The sequence below is a fragment of the Rhinopithecus bieti genome, unplaced genomic scaffold (genome assembly GCF_001698545.2).
Source record: "Rhinopithecus bieti isolate Rb0 unplaced genomic scaffold, ASM169854v2 scaffold_1887, whole genome shotgun sequence".
Lineage (NCBI taxonomy): Eukaryota > Metazoa > Chordata > Mammalia > Primates > Cercopithecidae > Rhinopithecus > Rhinopithecus bieti.
This window is the reverse complement of record NW_016803685.1, coordinates 1,492,418-1,514,410: the sequence shown is the minus strand read 5'-3', so window position 1 is coordinate 1,514,410 and position 21,993 is coordinate 1,492,418. Positions and strand designations below refer to the sequence as shown.

The window sequence follows — 21,993 nt, the reverse complement described above, 5'->3', positions numbered from 1 at the left end:
TACTCTTCTTTACCTTTTTTTTCTATTTGATCTCTAAATTACAATATACTCATTAGCATGGAATTTCAAACTGAGACAAAGTTTACATTTTTATACAGTTCCTTTGTGTATCTCTCAAGTGATAAGATGCTGGAAAACTTTCAGTATTGTCTTCTCTATTTTCTTTATAATGCGTTGCAGTTATAATTTCAACTACACTGCAGTCTGTTTGTAGGTGGGCACTTGATATCCAAATCAATATCTCCATTTTGAAATGTTCCCATAAACTCAAGATCTACATTTATCAGCTGCATAATGAGCATTGTCATTAGAGATTGGTGCTTCAAATTCTGTACTCACTGAACTTATCATTAACAACACGAACTGGGTCTTCCTTTGTATTTCTTTAGTTTTGTGAATAGTGTTAGGATTTTTCCAATCATAGAGTCTTGGAATTTCACTACATAACTTGCTCCAGTATCTCCTATTTGTCGCCAAGTCTGGGTTCTGGATGTGCAGTATCTTTTGAATCCTTTCCATGTTTACTGCCATCTTTAAATGTTATTAATGAATTTCTCATTATTTTTGATGCAATTGTAAGAGACTACTTGATAAGTTTCATCCTCACATTCTTCCTTTCCCACTCTACCCTGTGCAATGCCGCCATCTTAATCTAGAATGTAAGACACAGACTAAATTTCTCACTACCTTATTCAAAAATCTGTTGAATTAGGCACAGGCTTACCACACTGGCATTTAAGGCTTTCTGCAAACATGTCTTTTTCTGTCTTATTTCTCAGTTTCAAACACCATGCACTTCAGCTACACGGGAGGACACACTTTTCAACTGACCCATCTGAGGTCGAACATTAGGTTAAGTCTCCTGTCTAAAATACCTTTCATTCCTAACTCCACTTTGCAAAATCCTAAGCATCCTTCAAAGACATCTCAAATGCCACTACTTCATGAAGATTTCCTTAATCCTTCCTTCTTCTTTCCTAACCAAATGTGAGGATGTGATCTCTCTTTCTTCTTCTTTCTCTCTCTTCTTTCTCACCTTTTTCCCTTTTCCTCCTTTCCTTGCCCTCTCTCCTCCACATCCTCTTTCTTAAAAATTTTTTTTTGATGGCCTATGGTATTATATCTATTATGTGGAACTAATGACAACAGATAACTTTTGAGTCCTTAATATATTTCAGGCCAGTGCCATATTTTTTACACATTTTCTCACTTAAACCTCACACATTTAATAGTTGATGATGTGACTGAGATTTAAAGTATATAATTAAGTAAATGATGAAGCAGGGATTCAGAACCAGTGTTGCCTGACTTTAAATACCATGATCATCAGCACTCTGCTATGCTGACTCATTTGTTAGTCTCTATTTAGCAAATTCTGGTGCGTGTTATGGATATTTTCTACATTTAGCTTCCTATGTTGTGGTCTCTTAGTAGGGTTTTATTCATCTTTGTATCTCATGTGGTGTATCGTGTTTCTGGAGATCACTGAAACAGAACGGGTACTAAAATATTTGTAAAATAAATACAAATTTTATGTATCTATACACTACACATATAATATGGTAGTAGGCACATAGTGGGAATGAAGTAATAGCTACTTTACTGAACATATTTTTTGATATGAGTATTTTAAATACAAAATAATCATAGTCAAAGTATCTGGATATGTGTAATATTTCCCAGTACTATTTTAAAATAATAAATTCAAGAGGTCACTGTCTGGCTGTAAAAGGCCATTTATAAGTGATTGAAAATAATTTTTTAAGCCTAGTAAATAAATCAACCTAAAGAGTTGTTTCACTGAATCAGATCATGATGACTAAAATCATCAATAAATATTCAAAAGATGATTATACAAGAAACTCCCGAGGCAGTCAACAAGTGTATAAGCCTTCTTCAAAAGAAACACTGTATACACTTTAGAAATTTTATGTGGAGCAAGTCCACATTCTGTGTACATTAAATATGCCTTTTCCTCTATATTGGAGATTTGCTTTTGTCATTTATTAAAACATCATTGTTTAATGTCAAACCATTGTGGAGCCTCTAGAAGTTATTAGCACATGGTGTTAACAATTTATCCCTTATTAATTGCAATTTTTTAAGAAAATTATATTTATTTCTTCATCTGGAAGAGCACAAAATAGTGACAACTATTTTAAATCATTTTGGGAAAGAGTAGCAAAAAAAAATTATTCCATGTGGCTAAGAATGTGGACATTTGTTTTAATCCCAAAGCCTCCAGGTAGTACTACCAGCTTATGAATACCCTTGAGTAGACATCATGGAATCTGGAGTTGGCTGAAACATGCATAAAATCAGTAAATCACATATGGCTAGTCTTCAGTCCCTCTTGGACACACATTTGTGGAGATCAGGGAACCCATATTCATTATTCCAATTCATGATTACATCCATTTGGATGTACAAAGGTTCAGCAGTATGTATGAGGAAATGTTTATATGTAGATATGTATGTGGAGAAAGCAATGTTAAATCTTTTAAATTATGGATGATAACATTTAATTTTAACGTAGGTGTTCAAGGAACTGACGTTGCAAAGTACTACAGAATTCCAAGATCACATTATTATCAATTTATTACTTGTTTGAGATAATTAAAAGTTGCTGTTGTTTTGTTTTTTTTGAGATGGAGTCTCGCTCTGTTGCCCAGACTGGAGTGCAGTGGTGTGATCTCGGCTCACTGCAAGCTCCACCTGCTGAGTTCAAGCCATTCTCCTCCCTCAGCCTCCCAAGTAGCTGGGGCTACAGGTGCAGGCCACCACACCCGGCTAATTTTTATTTTTAGTAGAGCCGGGTTTCACCATATTGGCCAGGCTGGTCTCAAACTCCTGACCTTGTATCCACCCGCCTTGGCCTCCCAAAGTGCTGGGATTACAGGCATGAGCCACAGCACCCAGCCAATTTTTTTTTTTTAAATAGACTAGTCAATGTTTCTGTTTGATATAAAATTTAAGGCCAAAGAGTGAGGAATTAGCCCTGATTCCATCCCTGATGTTTCATTCTGAATTTATTATGACCAATATTAATTTATTAGTTTTGGCCTATTTTTAATAGCTCATGGAATTATTTTCAAATTGTGATTATCTGGCATGTCAGCTGTTCTTTCTAGCTTCAAGTCTTCAAATTTGATTAGCATGTGTGTTTTTACAATATCCTTAGGTATCTTAGGTTTTAACTCTCAAATATATTTACTCTTTTCATATCACTTTCTATTGCATGCCTATGGCTCTTGCCCTATCTTAAAGTAAAAAAAAGTCATAAGATGAACCATTGTAAGTCACACTACCGTAAAGTAAAAAATAAAAATAAAAATTAAAAAAAATCATAAGATGAACCATTGTAAGTTCATAAGATGAACCATTGTAAAGTCAAAAAAAAAAAAAAAAAAAAAAAAAAAAAAAAAAAAAAAGAAAACCATTGTAAGTCAGGACCGTCTGCACTTTGCACAATTTCTGCAAATAAGTGTCCTTCGAAAACCAGGACCCAGGACAGCATGCTGTGGGCAGTCACTATGACTTCTAAATATTGAAAACATTCAATATTTAAATTATTTGGATGTAGCTATTTAATCATTTAACTATTTCCTTATCCGTACCATTACCAATGTCATATCTTTTCATGGTGTATTCACTTCTTGCCTAATAAATCTTTCAAAAGAGAAAAATGAGATAATTTAGTTTGCTCTTACTGAATTTATGCTGATTTTTAACTTCTTCCTTTGCTAATGATCCCAAATCAAAAGCTGAATGACCTTTGTAGGATTCCTTTGCGGTTAAATCTCAATCTTTCTGATTTGTTTCCATCTTTTCCCTACTACCCCTACCGCATCCACCTTTTTCTTTGGTAAAGAACCTGGAGCAACATTTATTTTTCATCAGTGTAGTACAGTGATCTCTTACAAAAGCAATTAAAATATAGCAGGCACTTTATTCTGGATATTCTATATATGCTCTCTGAGCAGAAGGCAGAGACAGGTACTGTACAGTAAGAAAAAGACATCTTGAATTTAAATTTGGTAGAACTCTAATAACTAAGGACTCAGCTTGAATATGCTGAGAACAGAGGGCAGAGACAAAGATCCAGAAAGGCAGAGACATGATCCAGAAAATGAAGTAGTAGATTGGCCAGTGAGGGTGAGAGAAGCAAGTAAATCAAGAGATGGAAGAGAAGCAAGTGAGACTCCTGGAACTAAAGTAGTGAGAGAGGGTTGTGTGAAAGGGAGATTATTTGTGAGAGAGTCAGATGGGTAAGGATTGGCTGGGAGCAAAGTTGGTTCAGTACATATCTGTGGCCCTGATCACTGTATTTTTTCTATCTGGGAGGAGCTCAGGCTTTAAAGTAGTAATGTCTTGCAAGACACTTTGGATTTAAATTCATTTAATGAAGGTAAGTGTGTTTTTACAATATCCTTAGGTATCTTAGGTTTTAACTCTCAAATATATTTACTCTTTTCAGTTCTGATAACATTCTTTACGAGATTCTAGAGAGATAATAGGAGTGAAACAGTTCTCTCTAATTATAATTTAACAGTGTACCACCTGCTCTAACTACTGAGTATTAATAGACAAAATATATTTCTGTTTTTCCTAATATTTTCTCCAAACTCAGATCATTTGAGGCTTTAGCACTTCTGACCCATCCTTAAATCCTGATGCCACCCTTTTATTTTCATCATTGGTAATGTGATCTGTCTTTTCTCATATGAGCACCAAACACTGAGTTATCTAAATGCATAACCTTTTTTTCACTTCTTAGAAAACGTAGTGATTATGTCATCAAATTTGTACTTGTCAGCTTCTCATTTTTTCCTGATCCATCTTCAGGTTAGAGTTGCTGACTATAAGATAATACCTATTGTTTTCTCTGAACTTCCTGAAATTAGGTTTACTAAAGGTGGGATACTTGCATTTCTAAGCTCAGACTTCCTTTCATTGGCCTAATAAACTCTAAGTTAACGTGGAATGGTTACTTTCCTTGAAGATTACTTTAGCTGCCATTTTCCTCAAACAGACCTTTTTAGCCAGAAATAAGCCAAAGCAGCAAGTCCCCTCATTGCTTCTCTCTTTTGTGAGATTAAATTTCCAACAAGGCAATTCAATAATTTTTCCAATGTTTTGCCTTTAGTGGAGTGGGATTTCCATCTGAAGTTTGCAAAGGCTTTCATCGCTCCTCTGTCTTGCCTGTCCCTATTAACCATCTGGTTACAAGGGCTCTGATGCAGTCCCAGGGTAACATTTCTGTTTTTCTTTCATTTCACTCTCCTGCAGCTGCTTCCTCCATACTCCACCCTCAGGTTTGTGAATTTCCATGCGTGTGTATACTTTTTTGATAGACACTGCTTCTCCCCCAACCCTTCCATCAGACCTATTTATTCCAAACAAATACACCTTTCCATGCCATAATCTGGTCAGGAATCACATTTCTACAAATCCCCATAAGACTTAAGGGATTATTTTACCAAATTCTCTTCAGTTTTTAAAGTTCAGTTGGATAATTTTCATCTGCTATTTGTTGGTACAGGGGACAATTGAGAATATTAACGCTGTTCCCTGCCCATTTCTCTGGTAATTGCTGGGCAAGTCCTCCACTATTTTTCTTTCTGTTCCCTCCTGTTTATGCTCCATGGTATCTAATACGGTCTTACAGTTTTATCTGAGTACTCTTCTCCTTCCTTTCACAATTCAATTGAAATAATAAAGTACTCGATCAGGCTGACTGGTGTCCTGCCAACACTGTCTTGCCAGTCTTATGAGATGCAGTCCATCTCTTACTAGAAGCAGCAGGAAGAAGACATGAAAACATCACTAGTGCCCCTAAACCATTCATTTTCCTACCCAGAAATTCAAAGACGTTAGAGATACATTCCTGGCTTCATAAAGAGAATGAGAATTCATTCTCATATATATCAACAGAAGTGGAAAGCATTCGGGGGCTTTATAAGTCTTGGCAGACTCTCAAGTCTCTGTGATATGCTGCCTGGGAATAAAGCACGTTTCTCATTTAACTGGGCCAAATGTGCACACTGTCACTTCAGTTCTCTCGGCGAGGAAACGAAACTGCCTCCTGTAGGAGGCATTGTGTGTTTTCTTTTCTCTAGCACAGGTGAACCTGTAGAATATGTCAGGAGCTTCTTCAGAAGGTCCTTCTTCATCTTTTAGAAGGAAATTTTTATACTTATTGCAGGAGGCCAGGTTTCTTTTTCTTCTTTTATCTCATTCTTCCCCATCAGCCTTCCAGTACTTTTGATACCCTCTTCCTCCTCAGAATCTTTTTCTTTCTGTTTCCTTTATGGAATTGGTAGCTTCATAATATGGCAATATGCATGGTAAATGCTATGCCATTATGAATTGGAAATGAAGATGTGGTGTTGATAAAAAGGAAATCATGCAGATACCAGGCTGTCCCTGGGGTCCCAGATCATTCCCAGGGGTAGGACGGAGGGCCTCTGAGGCCATTTTTTTTTTTCCTTTTTTCTTTCAAGGGGCTAGGGGAATCAGGATGTACATTGTCCAGCAAAGATTTCTGGTTCTCAAGGACCCTCTAGTCCCTGGATAACACTGGGCATAACCACGCTTGATGTTCAGATGAAATTCATAGCAGTTTAATCAGTTGACCCCATTGCTTTTTATATTATGTTACTAATACTGATTTATAAAACCCAGGTATTTTCCTCATTATTGCTTCTCAGTGCTGTGCTTTCTATGAATTCCAATTGAACAAAAGAATGAGTTTACCATTTTGATGTCACCATCTGCTTGATCCAAGGATTGTGTATTGGATTTAAGGTCCCATGGCTGTCAGTTATTACAAGTATGTTTGAATACTGTGCTTTGCAAACATACTGATTTGCTTGAAATGCCACCTTCCTTTTCTTTTTTATTTCTATTTTTCATGAGAGACAGCAGAGGACAGTGCTTAAGGGCCACGTTTTAGAGCTACCCTTTGGAATCAAATCTTGGCTTTGATATCTTCCTAGCTGTGTGACCTTAGGAAAGTTATTTAACCTCTCTGTTTATCAATTGCTTACTCCATAATAGTAGAGGGTTATTGTGAGGATTAAATGAGCTAATTCGCAAGCACGTAGCAATGCTTGAAACCTCATAAGTACTCAATAAATATTAGCTTTTATTATTAATTCTCTGCTTAATTAACACTAATTTATTAAACTCCACTTTAAATATCACCATCTCTGTGAAGCTTTCCACAATTACCCGAGGCAGAACTAATCCCTTTCACTCCTCTGTTTTCCCAGAGCATTTTGTACATATTTGATTGAACTGTAAATAATTTTTAACATGTGTCTTTCTCCCTTGCTAGACTATGAGCTCCATAAGGATAGACGTCTTTCTTTTTAAAATTCACGTTGTATTCCTAGTTTCTAGCACAATTTCTGGATTGCAGCAAGTGCATAATAAATATATGTTAGCACTACATCTCCATCGAGATTGCAAACATCCCTGAGCCTTGGACCATGCAGTCTGTTTTTTTAATCTCCTGCAGTCCTTAGCACACTGCTGGTCACACAGCAAATACTAAACACATACTTGCAATGGACTGATATTGAAACTGCCTACCTCTGAAGAAACAGAACATTAAGTCATAGCAGGCATTTGAAAAGAAAAAAGAACAAAAGATGAGATCTACTGAGCATGGCTTGCTTAGAAATATTATTGTTGCATTCCTAACCAGGGAAGATGGGGTAGATTAGAAACTTGAATGCATGACTAAAAAACTTGTTCAGACAAAAGGGGCTTAGTTAACTTTGTGGGACACTGGGGTTCTTTCTACAGCAGATGGGGAATAATGTACTGCGGAAGCTGAGAGGATAAACAAAGCAGTGTCATGGAGTTTAAACTATCGAACAGAGGAATCTATAAAGAGGCCAGTAGAGAGGAGGGAAGAAACAAGCTAAAATAAACAGATGGGTGGACAGAGAAAATATAAAGCATGAAAACAGATAACCCAGGTCCTCCAGGAAAAAGGGAAGTAGGAAAAATGGTATGTCAAGAAAGAAGAAACACTCTAGGGAAAACACTGAAGTAATCGTGTAGCAGCAATTACATGGTGTGCCTGGGTGTGTGCTAAAAAACAGCAACAACAACCACGATAAAAGGACAAGAAGCAATGTCTGATGCATGTGCAGAGAGAAAACGACTCTTAAAGGGAATGTGGCCGTTAATATCAACGTGAACTGAAAAACCACACAGCCACATCATGCAGATGGGGTCTGAAATAATGGGCAAAAGGGCAAGGACTTGTATAAAAATGACAGTAACTGTGGCTCCTAGCATTTGCATAGAGCTGTGCTGTGTATAATACGTTCACACATATCTTTTCATTTAAAACAACGGAGTTGAGGCCTTCTGACATTATCCAGTATATATTTTCCCTCCTGTCAGTCCCTTGCCTGGATTGTTACAATAGCTTCTAACTGGTCTGCTTGTTTCTGCCCTTGTCCCTCTAGCATACTGTATCAACACTGCAGCCAGAAAGATCCTTTGCAAAAATAAGCCAGATCATATCAGTCTTCCTTTCTAAAAGCCTTACTGGTTTCCTGCCAAGGACTTTGCTATTTCAGGGTCTTTGCACTTTCTGTTCATTCTGAATGGAATGTTTTCCCCCTGGATACCCACATCATTCATTCCCTCACTTTTTTAGGTGTTTGCCCATATGCCATTAAATAGGCAGGTGTTCCCTGGCCAGTCTCTCTAGTAATTTATATTCTCCTAAGCTTGTTCTATTTTCTGCATTACACGTGTCACCATCTGACATATTATGTATTCGTTTGTTTATTTGTCATTGTCTGTTTCTCCCTACTAAATTGTGAGCTGCATGAGAGCTGGGATTTTCACTACTGGATTGTGCCAGTGACTGTTATAGTACTGGAACATAGTGGTTGCACATTAAAGATTATTGGATAAACGAAGAAACATACATGGATGAATTTGACAACTGTTGCCAACTAGAGGTGGAATTTCATTGATTGCATATGTGAGACAAAATGAAACAACACAAAGTATTGGTAAAACAATCGGTGCTTTCTGATCTCGTGGATCACTTTCCTATTCTTAAGACTTCCTTTTTGGATTTCTTCCACACTATCATTTTATTTTGGTTATCCTTCTCTTTCTTTGATCCCTTCTTCAGATTTGTTCCTCCAGAACTCCCTACTCCTTCACAGAGTATTAGGTTAAGTAAGAAATAAGAAAATACATGTGCAGTTTCTATATAAAGCATGAAAACAGATAACCCAGGTCCTCCAGGAAAAGGGAAGTAGGAAAATGGTATGTCAAGAAAGAAGAAACATATAAAGCATGAAAACACAGTGGGCATTGGAAATGTCAGTTCTTTCTCCTTTATATCCTCCAGTATAGGCCCATAATTCCTTTGAGTTTATCAACTTCAATACACTCAAATCTAAGTTTTTCATGCTACACCCCAAACCCCCCTCAACCTAAAACACTAACATCAAACCCTAACTCATTATCTTTTATTTTTCTTATCTCAGCGTAACCATAAAAAAGCTGGACATCTTAGTCCTCTTATTATCAGCTGTTTACTATACCTATGCCTAATATAATGAGAATCACTGACTCTTGGAGGAAGAATTAACAAGACTTTATTAATTTCATCTCTGTTTCCATTTCTATGGCCAATTACCAAATTCAGGACCCCATTATGGCATATCTGAAATAGTCTCAGTTCCCCACTTCCTTCTAATCTCTACCTAGTCTGTAGGGCTCCTTAAATGTCACTTCCTCAAGGAGGCTTTCATTGGCCCCTTCAATCTAAATTAGGTCTCACTATGAAACAGATTCTATATATCTTGTATCTTTTCTATGTAGCTCGTATCAAAAAATAATTTTGTCTGGTTAGTGTGATTCTTTAATATCTGTCTCTCTATATTCTGTATGTTTTATGAGGACAGAAGCTGTGTATGTTTTATTTATTGCCCTGCAGATGCTCAATTGCTGGTGCATTGCTTATCTCATGGCAGGTATGCAATAAAGATTTCCTAAAAAATATATAGGCTTCTTCAAAACTTCCGACTTTCTTGGCCTCCAGAGCTTTATGTATTTCTATTTTCATTCTTCAGTTCATTTTATTGGACAAAATGGAAATGAATAGTCATCTTAACGTGGATTTCTTTCAACCTGTTCATTTCAAATATTATAGCTAATAGTAACATTTATTTAGGACATATTTGGTGCAGGCACCATGCTAAAAGCACTTCATACATCATCTAATTTATAACTCTATGAGGCAGATACTTTTATTATTTCCATTTCACAGATTAGTTAGGTGAGGCAAGTTCACACAGCTATGAAATGGCAATGCCATAGTTTGAACCTAGGCAGCGTGACAGAGTAGTCCCATGCCTAATTCAGGAAATTCTTTCACCATAAATATAATCTGCTCAAATTTTACAAACTTTGCTTTGTATTTCAATGAGGGCAATAGTTTCTGAAGACATTTTTATGGTCACTTTCTTTAAATATGTCTGCTTGCTAAAATGACACTGGGAAGTCCAAATTCAGCTTTATGACACGTCTCTCCTCTTATGCAAGATATCTTAATATATTGTTTAGACTCCTTTCCCTCTCTGCTTGCCAAAGATGTAGTTTCCTTAATCATGCCCTTTCTGGCAGCTTCAGCTATTCTCTTCCAAACATATGAAAGCATATGCAAGCCTGGATCATTCTCCTATAAACAAAACCGTCTTTTCCTCTATTCCATTCCTCTTCCTATCCCTTTCTTACTGGCCTTTCTCAAGTTACTGAAAGTGTATTCTGCACACTTTGTTGTTACTTCCTCAGTCTTCATTCGTTCCTCAAATTATCACCTCCTGGATTCTACTTTTCATCATTCCATTGAAGTTGCTTCTTGGGCCAGGAAAAGCTAAAATGTGTTTGGTCTGAAGGTTATGCTAAGGAGCTTACCTTAGGACTATGGTTATGATGGGAGAATTTTAAGCAAGGGCTAAAACAAACAGACCTGCATTTTTAAAAGAGTCCTGCATAATAGTTGGGGAATGGATTAGATAAGGAGGACAAAAGAAAGCAGGACAGTTAATAGAATGTTTTAGAGTTCCAGGAAAGAATACGTAAGCAACACACTGAGGCCTCAGCAGTATGTAAAGAACGTAAGAGGAGGGAGATGTAAGAGATAGGAACAATAGTCATTGCTGACTAGCTTGTGAATAGGATGAGTAATAAGATGACATCCAGGCTGAACTGCAGCTTTTTGAGTTAGGTAAGATGGGGTTCATTGAGACAGAGGACTCAGGAGGAAGAGCAGGCTTGGAAGGAACGGGAATCAGTTTAGTTCTAAGTATGATGGCTACCGGGTTCCTTGTTCAGACGATGCAGGTGGAGGTGACCCCAAGATACAGTGACGCAAGTCTGAAGCACAGAAAATATGTCTGGGATGGAGAAGAGTTGAGACATTGTGTAGGAAAAGTTTAGATTTATCATAGAGAAAGATTCTACAGAGAGAAGGAAGCAGAGAGGTGAATACAGACACTAACATCATGTTCTTTCAATTCTTTTCTACTTTCCCCAACCTGTTCCTCAGTTTCCATCATATGAGGCTACACGCTGCTCTCTGAACTCAGTGATTTTCTCAAGGCCCACCTTCCCCTACCTTTTCCATGAGGTTAATATCAGAAGGAAAAAGGAATCATATTAAACATAGTTCAAAGTAAAGGATCAACGCTGCAGGACAAGAAAGAATTTTGCTTTGTAGAAGTGTAAAAGGGGTATCTTAGGTTTTGGTATTAATTAAATAAGGAGTTAAGAACCCAGAATTTGGAATTTAATTAGAAGTTTCCATTTATAAATATTTAAAAATTGTTTATTATTGGACAAATAATTACTTATGGCATAAAACTTTTTTCTAGAGATTGACCATCTTTATTGGAACCTTATATAATTCACTTTTATTTGCCCTTGAAAAGTTTTAGAACATTTTGAGAGGTTGACAATTTGAACATAAAGTAAATGATGCAATTTATGGTACGTTATTATCACTGAATCATAATTTGAGAGATGAAAGGGATCCCTTTAAAATGCAGATATTGAGGTCTTGCAACAACTCTCTATTTGGAAAAAAAAATAAAGTTATAACTGTACCTGATACTTTNAATTACTTATGGCATAAAACTTTTTTCTAGAGATTGACCATCTTTATTGGAACCTTATATAATTCACTTTTTATTTGCCCTTGAAAAGTTTTAGAACATTTTGAGAGGTTGACAATTTGAACATAAAGTAAATGATGCAATTTATGGTACATTTTTATCACTGAATCATAATTTGAGAGATGAGGGATCCCTTTAAAATGCAGATATTGAGGTCTTGCAACAACTCTCTATTTGGAAAAAAAAATAAAGTTATAACTGTACCTGATACTTTAGAGCAAAATAATTTTAGAGAAATTCAAGTAAAATACAAACACTAAAATCCTAAAACAACTAGATGGGGTAAACATTGATATAATCTTATCAAGGTAGAAAAGGCTAACCTAAGCAAATAAAGAAAGGGCAAAAATCACAAAATCAGCCTTTGCTAGAGATGATTACACAAATTAAAACTTTTGTATGTGTGTGTATATGTGTATATATATGTGTGTGCATATGTGTATATATATACACACATATACACACACAGTTTTACAATAGAATATAAATATAAATATATATACACAGTTTTATATTTATAATACAGTTATTTGTTATAACAAATTTAATCTCTAATTTTCCAAAGAGATATCTGCATTTATAAAAACTGAAAATGCTCCCTTCCCCCAAAACCTCACCACTATCACTCACTATTTTGTTTTTTGACAGGGCACAGCATCTGCCTAGAAATGACAACAGGTGGAATGAGTGTGGATATTCTGGGGAGAAGGCCAAGGTAGTGGAAAATTCACTAGACATTGAGAAAATCTACCACAGCTGCCCATTAAGATGTTGACACTGATAAGGTCTACGATGCTGGTAAGATGGTATCTACAATGTCTTGAGGCTTGTGTAACATGTAACACCAAGGACATTCCATTCTGGATAACCTCTAAAGTAAGAAACCTTAGGAGAGGAACATAAGCTTGCACTATTTTTAATAAGATGCCTTATCTCTCTTTGATACTTCTGAAATCTTTATCTACATCTAAGACTTCACATTTCTTTGGTTTATTTAATTCTGAGTTTGGTTTTGTTTGATTAATGATCTACAAGCTTTCATTCAACCACAGTAGATTTTTTGTTTGTTCTGTTTTGTTTTTTGTCTAGGTTATCGGTATTTAAAATATAATCCCTGCAAGATTTGAGGGCTAGAAAAGCTCAAAATGCTTTCATAATCATCTTGCACTTCTTTTATTTCAAATATAAATAATATCTTCCTTCAGAAATTTTTACACCTAAGGAAAAGATGCCTAGAGATGGAGATCGTACATTTAATTCAAATTGATTAAGAAGAGAAAGCTGGGAGAATTCCTATTGAGAGGTGAAGTCAACTGGACTTCCTGGGTTGAGTGGGGACTTGGAGAACTTTTCTTACAAGAGGATTGTAAAATGCACCAATCAGCATTCTGTAGCTAGGATTGTAAAATGCACCAATCAGCACTCTGTAAAAATGTACCAATCAGGGCTATGTAAAATGCACCAATCTGTGCTCTGTAAAACGCACCAATCAGCAGGATCTTAAAAGTAGCCAATCGTAGGGAGGATTGAAAAAACAGCACTCTGATAGGACAAAAACAGAACACGGGAGGGGACAATAAGGGAATAAAAGCTGGCCACTCCACCCAGCTGTGGCAACCTGCTTGGGTCCCTTTCTGTGCTGTGGAAGCTTTGTTCTTTTGCTCTTCAGAATAAATCTTGCTGTTGCTCACTCTTTGGGTCTGTGCCAGCTTTAAGAGCTATAACACTCATCAGGAAGGTCCGCAGCTTCATTCTCTAGGTCAGCGAGACCATGAACCCAGGGGCAGGAACCAACTCCGGACACACCATATCTCCAAATCATATAGTAGTCATAGCCACAGATGGGGGAAAAAAAGGCTCATGAAGGGTTGTAGGTTCTGGCCTTCGCATTCCATCAGTGTTTAGTTTGTTAAGTTCATACTTTTAGTAGCACAAAAATAATTTAACATGAACTCAAGAGATGATTTGGGGTTTTTATGCTGTTAAAAGTCCCAAATGTTGATTTTATTTAGAATGATGGCATTGAAGTGTTGGTACGCTTTGTGGTCAGCCACTCCTTTTGCTCTTGCAGAACTCTGTATTGCTTGGAACACTAAGTCTAAACTCCACTGTTTTTAGCATGAGACACATTTTTTTTTTTCTTCATAGGTAGAGGGAATTTTTAAGGGTTCCAATCTCCAGTTGTCTGCTAAAGATGAATTTCAGTGAGGTCTACTCGAGAGCACATAAAAACAAGCTTTTCAGCTGATGTTTCAAACAGAAAATGGCAATGTAGGAGTAGAGTGTCATCAAATACAAAAGAATGAATTTCAGTAACTGCAAAGTACATTTTAGTGATGATGATTTCAGAGAGAATGCCATCCAATAACACCTCCTTTTTTTCTCATTATGACTGCCTGGAAACAATACTGTCTCGAAGGGGGGCAGAAAAAAAGAAGGTGTGGTTACAAAAGGGCTACCTGAGGCATCCTGGTGGTGATGCGACTGTTTTGTATCTTGACTGTGGTGGTGGATACATGAACCTACATACATGACAAAATTGTACAGAACTATATACAACACACACATAGAAGTAAAACTGGAAAAACTTGAATAGGATTGGTAAATTGTGTCTGTGTCAATATGCTGGTTGTGATATCATACTACACTTTTGCAACATGTTACCATAGGTGAAACTGGATAAAGGGTACACAAGACCTCTCTGTATTATTTCTTACAACTACATGTGAATCTACATTTCTGTCAAAATGAAAAGTTTAAGGAAAAAAATCAAGAAAGATAAAATATACTCATAATCCCATCTTAATTATAATTTTTGTTATTACCAGAAAATAATCTCCTGAGAACCAAATAAATGTCCAGGCTTTCCAGAGGCCTGGCAAGTTTTTCCAAAACTTTCAAGGGATCACACTGATACTGATGTGCTTATTGATAATTGAGTTGTGCTACATGCATGACATAAGATCTGTTGGAGTTAATTATGGATTAAAATAATTTTTAAATGACCATAAGAAAACAAGGAATTTCATCTTAATATCTCCTGACATATTTAATGTATATAAAAATTTCCAAGAAAGGCATGCTTGACAGTGTTCTAGAGAGTATAAAATATGCAAATAAAAAGGATTATTTTATAATTTAAATGCAGTTTTCACCATGGACAGATTTTTTAAAAAAACTTTCATTGTATTTCTAAAGCCAAATTAGTGATACATTTAAGCAGTAAATAAACATTTTAGCTATATTTGTATAGTAAAGTAGGCATACTTATATAGTTGGCATAATTTTTACCTTGATGGTAGGAACAGGCCATTTGGGGATAAAACAGTTTCTCTTAAGTGGTGAAAAAGCTACATTTTGTTCTTTCAGTCTAATCTTGTTTTCTGCTATGATTTTCTTGCGCTGTTCAAGATAAGGTCCAAAACTTGGCAGTTTCTAAAAGGAAAACACATACATAAGAAAGCATGTTAGTTCACAGAAGAGAAAAATGGGAAGATATAAACATATAAATATTATCAACAAACAAATGTGTGTCTAGGGATTGTTTCATGTATACTGTAACTAGGTCTTCACTTATTGTTTTGGACCACTAGTCTTCTAGGTATCAGGTTCCATTAATTATTAAAAAGAACACAACAGTACAATACTTTTACCAAATATGTGTGTATTACATATACAAATGTTAATTAAAATGCATTTCTAAATGGAAAAAAGTTCACAATGGCAAACAAAACCCATTCACTTAAAACAATAGCTATTAGTTAAACCATTTGTTTGGTTTACATAGACAGAAGGTGAAATCTATTGATGCTTTTTTCCCCTTCATCAGGTTTTTAGCATGATATAGACACAGTTGTAGTCCCTGACAAATGCTTTTGTCAATAGCAAAGGTACTTTGCCAAAGTTCTCGTCTGGATCTCTATTTTATTGTGTTCAAATTCTTATTACATCTCTTTAAAGATTGTAACTAACGTTGATTGCAATTTACTGCAATAGCTGAAAACAAAATGGTAAAATATTGATTTGTCTGTACAGAAAATAAATTTTATTTTGCATGGAGGCAAAACAAAATGAAAAGGAGAGGAAATATTACAGTGCTTAAACAAACTCCATCAGTATTCAAAATCACATCACGGAGCTTTAAATTTCAAGGTTATTCAATTGTACTTTACAAAGTTCATTTAGAAAGATACCTGGGCGTCATGGAAAAATGCTAAGTGGTTTCAAGTTAACACGAAAATGCCCTCATACCATTCATTATCCCACAATTATTTTCTCTTCACTTTGTCCTTCCCCTCTTCTAGAACCTTTGATCTTCACTTTTACTGACACATACTGCTGGTGATAGACATCACTGAATTCCAAATGTTTTGTGTCGGCCTGTAACCTGGAATTGCTAGGTCTTTTTCATAAGACTGCAAAAATATACTCTCTCTCCTACAGAATAAAGCCCATTTATCTAGCTGATGGAGGTTTGGAAAACTACAGCACTCCAAGGTCATCCTGATCTCTGACCTAGCAAGTATTTTGGTGAAAAATCACACTTGTTTCAAAACACTGGCCTCCACATTTCATCTTGCATAACGCCTGAGGAAAATGAGTTCTCTGGTCCTCTAGAGACCTCAGTAGAGTAGGTAAGCTAAACTTAAACCATGTTCCAATTAAGCCGAAGTGCAAACTGCAATTGTAATTTATATTAGTGAAGAACATATTTATGTGGAAATATCTAAGATTATTACTTCCATTATCAATTCATTATAATGATGTCAACAAGTCAAGTAAATGGAAACAATGTTATGAATGCCAAATTAATTTATATACAATTAGACTAGAACTGAGTACTTCATCTGTATACCTTAATGCTTTCCTAAATTGTAATATTTAATGGTTGCAGTAATATGAAATGATATGGAGGGAGATAGTATTTTGTATCTATTTTGCTATAAAACAAGTGATACTGACTTGCTAAAAGCATAAAATAAATAAGAGTATAAAACAAGTCCTCCTTATCACATATATAAGCATCCTTAATATAGAAAAGACAATGCTTTTTTGAAATGTCCTTTTATGAAATGGCTTTTTCTTGGGGCATATGAGGTGTTAGGGATGACACTTGGTGCCAAAGAAATGCCTTTGGGGTCTAGAAAACGCCACATAAGGTGGTGAGCACATGTCCACATGATATAAATCTTCAGAATGTCACCCCCTGCGTGTTTCTCTTATACCTCAAGGCCATCTCAATCCTAATCTAATATACTCAAAGACCATCAAGAATGGTTAACTGTTGAAACATATGACCTCTGGTTCTAGCAGATACCTCATGTTAGCAGGTTCCATGAAAATCAGAACCATTATTTTCCCTGTTGGGGTTTACATGGTTCTCTGTTTGGGCTTTACCTTCCTCAACATCGTCTAATGTCACCTAAGAGTTTTGTAAAGGCCATTCAAAATAAATCATTCTTGGAACTTTTAACTCTATCTTCCTATAAGCGTACACCAGAGGATAGCATTTTTCTTTTCAGTTAGATTATTCTTTATCCAAATGAAGACAATGAATGTAGTTAAATTTAAACCATAATGATTTCAAATTGTTTCAACAATGGTAATAACAACAATAAATATTTGAAAATCTTTTGATGCTGAATATAATACAGCCTGTGTAAATATCCAACAGCCTGACACTTTGTCATTTTTTGCAATGATTGACCACATTTGCCATACATAAATTATGTTACACAGCCTTCCCCTGGCTAACATGCTAAGTTTCTAATGCGCTAATTGGTTTTATAATTAGTCCTAAAGAGAGAATCTCAATTTAACATAAAGATTCCTACAGGATTTTCTTTGTGCATTGGTTAGAAGAATTAATGGACTAAAAGGAAAACTTGCCAATTTTTTTTAATTGAAAGCAAAAAAAAAATATCAAATATCAGTGACTGCTCCTTCAACCTTCCACCAAGCATCTCCAAATCAAATTGGGTTCATTTTTGTTTAATTCCTCACTGCTACGTGGAGCTCTCAGAGACTAAGGCATAGTACCAGCTTCCAAAACTTCAAGGCTGCCATAGACGTTTTGCTTTCCTTCTTAGTTTGAAAATGTAAGTGCTTTTAAAATATGTTGTAGATATTAAAGTGGTCCTAAGGATATTTGAGTACTGAACATTTTAAAAGTTAAGTTTTCTGAAAACAGACAACATCAATTCCCTCCTGCACCAAAGGAACACCCGATCACCTTTACACGTACTACATTTACGCATACGTTTGTGTTCTGATTTTGCAAAAAAAAAAAAAAAAAAGGAAAAGCAAGCAAGCAAAACAAAGCTAAGAAAGAGTGAAGATGAATGCATAGTTGGCCACTGTGTGTGTGTGCAATCAGTGATGATTAATAAAGCATTTAGTTCAAATCTCTGCCTGAACATATAGTTAATTGATTTCCTATTGCAGGAGGAGAAGCAGCAGGACCTGACAGTGCCAGCAGCAGGAGCTTTTCCTCTTCATTCATTATTTTCTTACAGAAAAGTTGTAGCCTGCGGTAACTCAAAGTGAGAGGTTTTGAGCGTCATGCTATATTTCTTAAACAAAGGAAAAAGTTCTTTAGGACTATCAAAAGCTGCTTTGTAACTGATGAACTGAACAAAGCTCAGAAATGGTGTGATTTTTGTTTCAATAGTTTCTCCAGGGATTCATCATTGATGAATTTTTTCTCACCAGAAAGGCTAAATCCTACTCATTTAAAGATAACAGTATCTTACACTAAAACTGTCTCTATCCAGATACAAAAAGCATTACATCGCCGATAGAAAAGTGACAACATAATGAATCAACAATGATACCTTAAGCCAGCAAAGCTTTAAGGTAAAGAAGTCTATTTGGATTATAATTTATTCATGGATCAATCTAAAGGTAATTGAGCACATTATGAAGTAGAAAAGGGTTCTTGTTTGTAATAGAAGCAAGCACTTGCATCTTCCAGTTTAAATTGCATAATTTTTATGAGAATGGCAGCAAGTTGCCTAATAGCACTAGTCTATAGTACTGTAATGGATCAACTCTATTTTCTTAATCACACTCTCTTATCTAATTGGAAACAATAACAGAAAGATAAGTAATTACTTGGATATCCAAATTGTAATATGTGAAAGATGAAAATATTTCAGGCTTATATCAGAATATATCACTCAGTATCAGATATATATGTATATATATGTATCTCATTCAGTATAAACCTGAAATCTATCTATCTATCTATCTATCTATCTATCTATCTATCTCCTTTATACCTATTTCATGTGTGTGTGTGTGTGTGTGTGTGTATACAACTGACTGACAGACTAAAGGATAAGTTACATGTAAAGGATATCTAAAAGTTGACTATTTTTTCCCAAAAGACATGTTTGCCTATGACATAGTTCTATTATTTATCAGTTTTTTGACATTTATTCAACAAATACAACATTTAATATCCACTCTGGGCCAGGAACTGTCCTGTGCTACATTAAAGGCTAAACAATTTCCATACAGTGTAGTACCAATTATAATTGTTATTAATTTTATAAGTATCTTTTGCTATTCATGAAGGGCTAGTGTCAGACTGAATTATATGTCAAATATACCTGGTTATTTCAGTTATCTCAAGGAATAATATGCCAGACTCCTTGGAAAACTGTTTGAACTCAATAAGATGACCAATAATTGCAGAGAAAAATGAAGAAAAAAATGTTCAAAGAGTTGATCTTTGAAAAACTCAAAAGCTAATTGAAATAGTTCTTGGATACCTAAAATCAAAAATATGGGAGCAGTGTGGTATAATGGTTGAGAGCATGGGTTCTCTGAGTCTGTTTCATTATCTATAAAATGGCCATTGTGAGGTTTAAATAAAGTAATCCATGTAAAGTTTCTAACTCACCCTAATTTCAATCTCTGTGTGCTCAGCATGATTTAAGGTAGCATAGGAGATAGAGATGAGAAGTCTCTCTTTTGTTCTGTACTTTCTGAATTCAATTACTTTTCTTCTTTCCTCTTTTCAATTCTGAAAGTAATCAGTTACTTACATTTGATGCTGTTTTTATTTCAAAATCAGTTTTAGCATGGTTTAGAATCAGAAGCTCAGATTTTCCCATGTGTAACTGGCATGTAATGCTTAATCACTGATATAACAGTACACAATGTTTCATGATATTATCAAATTTGGACAGTAGAAAACAACAAAAAGACAGAGACAGAAGGTCCATCTACATATTACATGTTACCATAGTGCTATGTGGTGCCAATGATGCAAATCAGGACACTGGCATTGGACATGTAAACTATATAGAATATGAGTATTAGTTTAACCTGATAAATGTAAGCATACAACTTTTGATCAAAAGTATGATATCTAAATCTGTCAAAAGAGATAGTTCATGTTTCATAGTGAAAGTAGAAAGTCAACATTCATATAGTGATTAAGGAAATAATTTAGAAGTCAAATTTGCATTAAAATCAGTTTTGCACTCATTAGCTGTGTGACTATGAGCCAATTACTTAACTATTCTGCTACTAATTTTCCTTATCAATGAAATGAGAATGACAGTATCAAACTCACGATGTTGGTATAAGCATTAAATAGAATAATATTTGCAAAATGCATGCCTGCCAATTTATTCCCATAAGCCTTAACTGCTTCTATTGCACTGTGTACTGTGCTCTGTGTTTCCATGTTTGCTCATGCATCCCCTCTGCCAGAATACCCCATCCTGTCTTTTTCACCCAGTACATGCCAATTAAGCTATTTAGTTTCAGCTCAGTCTTCATAACACCTAAGTAATCTCCTTTACCGATTACCCTCCCTGCCCAGTGGTTTAGAATATCCTGGGCATATTTTCATCTCTGCACCTACTACACTGCCTTATCATCATTAGCTTATGCGTCCATCGGCCCAGCTTGAGATCCTAGACAGGCAGCTTTGATCCAGCACATAATAGGTGCTGAATATAATGTTTCAGAGCTGAATGAATGAATGAATGAATGAATGCATGAATGAATGAATATCTTGAATATATTTACAAAACGTTTCTGGTTGTTTGAATTGTCAAACAATCCCAAACAATTACTTTCAGAAGCAAATTAAAGTATATAAATAGGTTTTTAAATATGACATGAAGTAAAAAAATCATACTTACAGAAAAGCTGTGATTCATACATTCAGAAAACATTTATAAGGAGCCGGACACTTGAAATTTATACAGAAAGGATAGTGTGTGACCTTAAAGAGCCTATATTAATAACAATTGCAATAGACTGTGACAAGGGCTGTGGCAGAAGTGACACAAACTGTTATATGAGCAGTGACAATGTGTATCTAACCCAGGCTGAGGGGTCAGAGATTTTCTAGAAGAGGTGTCATCCGAGCTAAACTCTGAAGGATAAGGTGAAGGCAGGATGGCAAGTGGTGCAGGTGGAGGTGTGAGGTCAGGAAAGGGGAAGAGAATCCTCCAGGTGGAAGAAACAGCGGAGGGAGAAGGGTGACAATTTGGAAAAGGCACCAGGGAGCCAATGGACTGCTAACCCTCTGCTCCATCGTTCATAAGCTACAAGAGGGTGAGGCACTTCCCCTGTGAATAGGAGGCAGAGCGTATGATGTTGTGAAGTGATGAAGTTAGATCACGAATTAGGAATAATGTCAATCAAGAGAAGAAAATCTAACATTCATGGAATGCTAGCAAAGGATGATAGAAATAAGACTTGCTTCTGCTAAGTGCTGTGCAGGTGCTGGAGCCTAGGCCACAAAGAG

At 35.7% G+C, this 21,993-nt stretch overlaps 1 protein-coding gene across 1 annotated transcript in view; it reads right to left on the bottom strand.

The window, feature by feature from the left end:
- DPYD (dihydropyrimidine dehydrogenase) overlaps nucleotides 1-21,993 on the bottom strand; it is an 875,642-nt gene that overhangs the window by 5,722 nt on the left and 847,927 nt on the right. Inside the window, 1 exon segment of the mRNA XM_017850609.1 lies at nucleotides 15,513-15,656. Within this exon segment, the coding sequence (XP_017706098.1) occupies nucleotides 15,513-15,656 (144 nt within the window).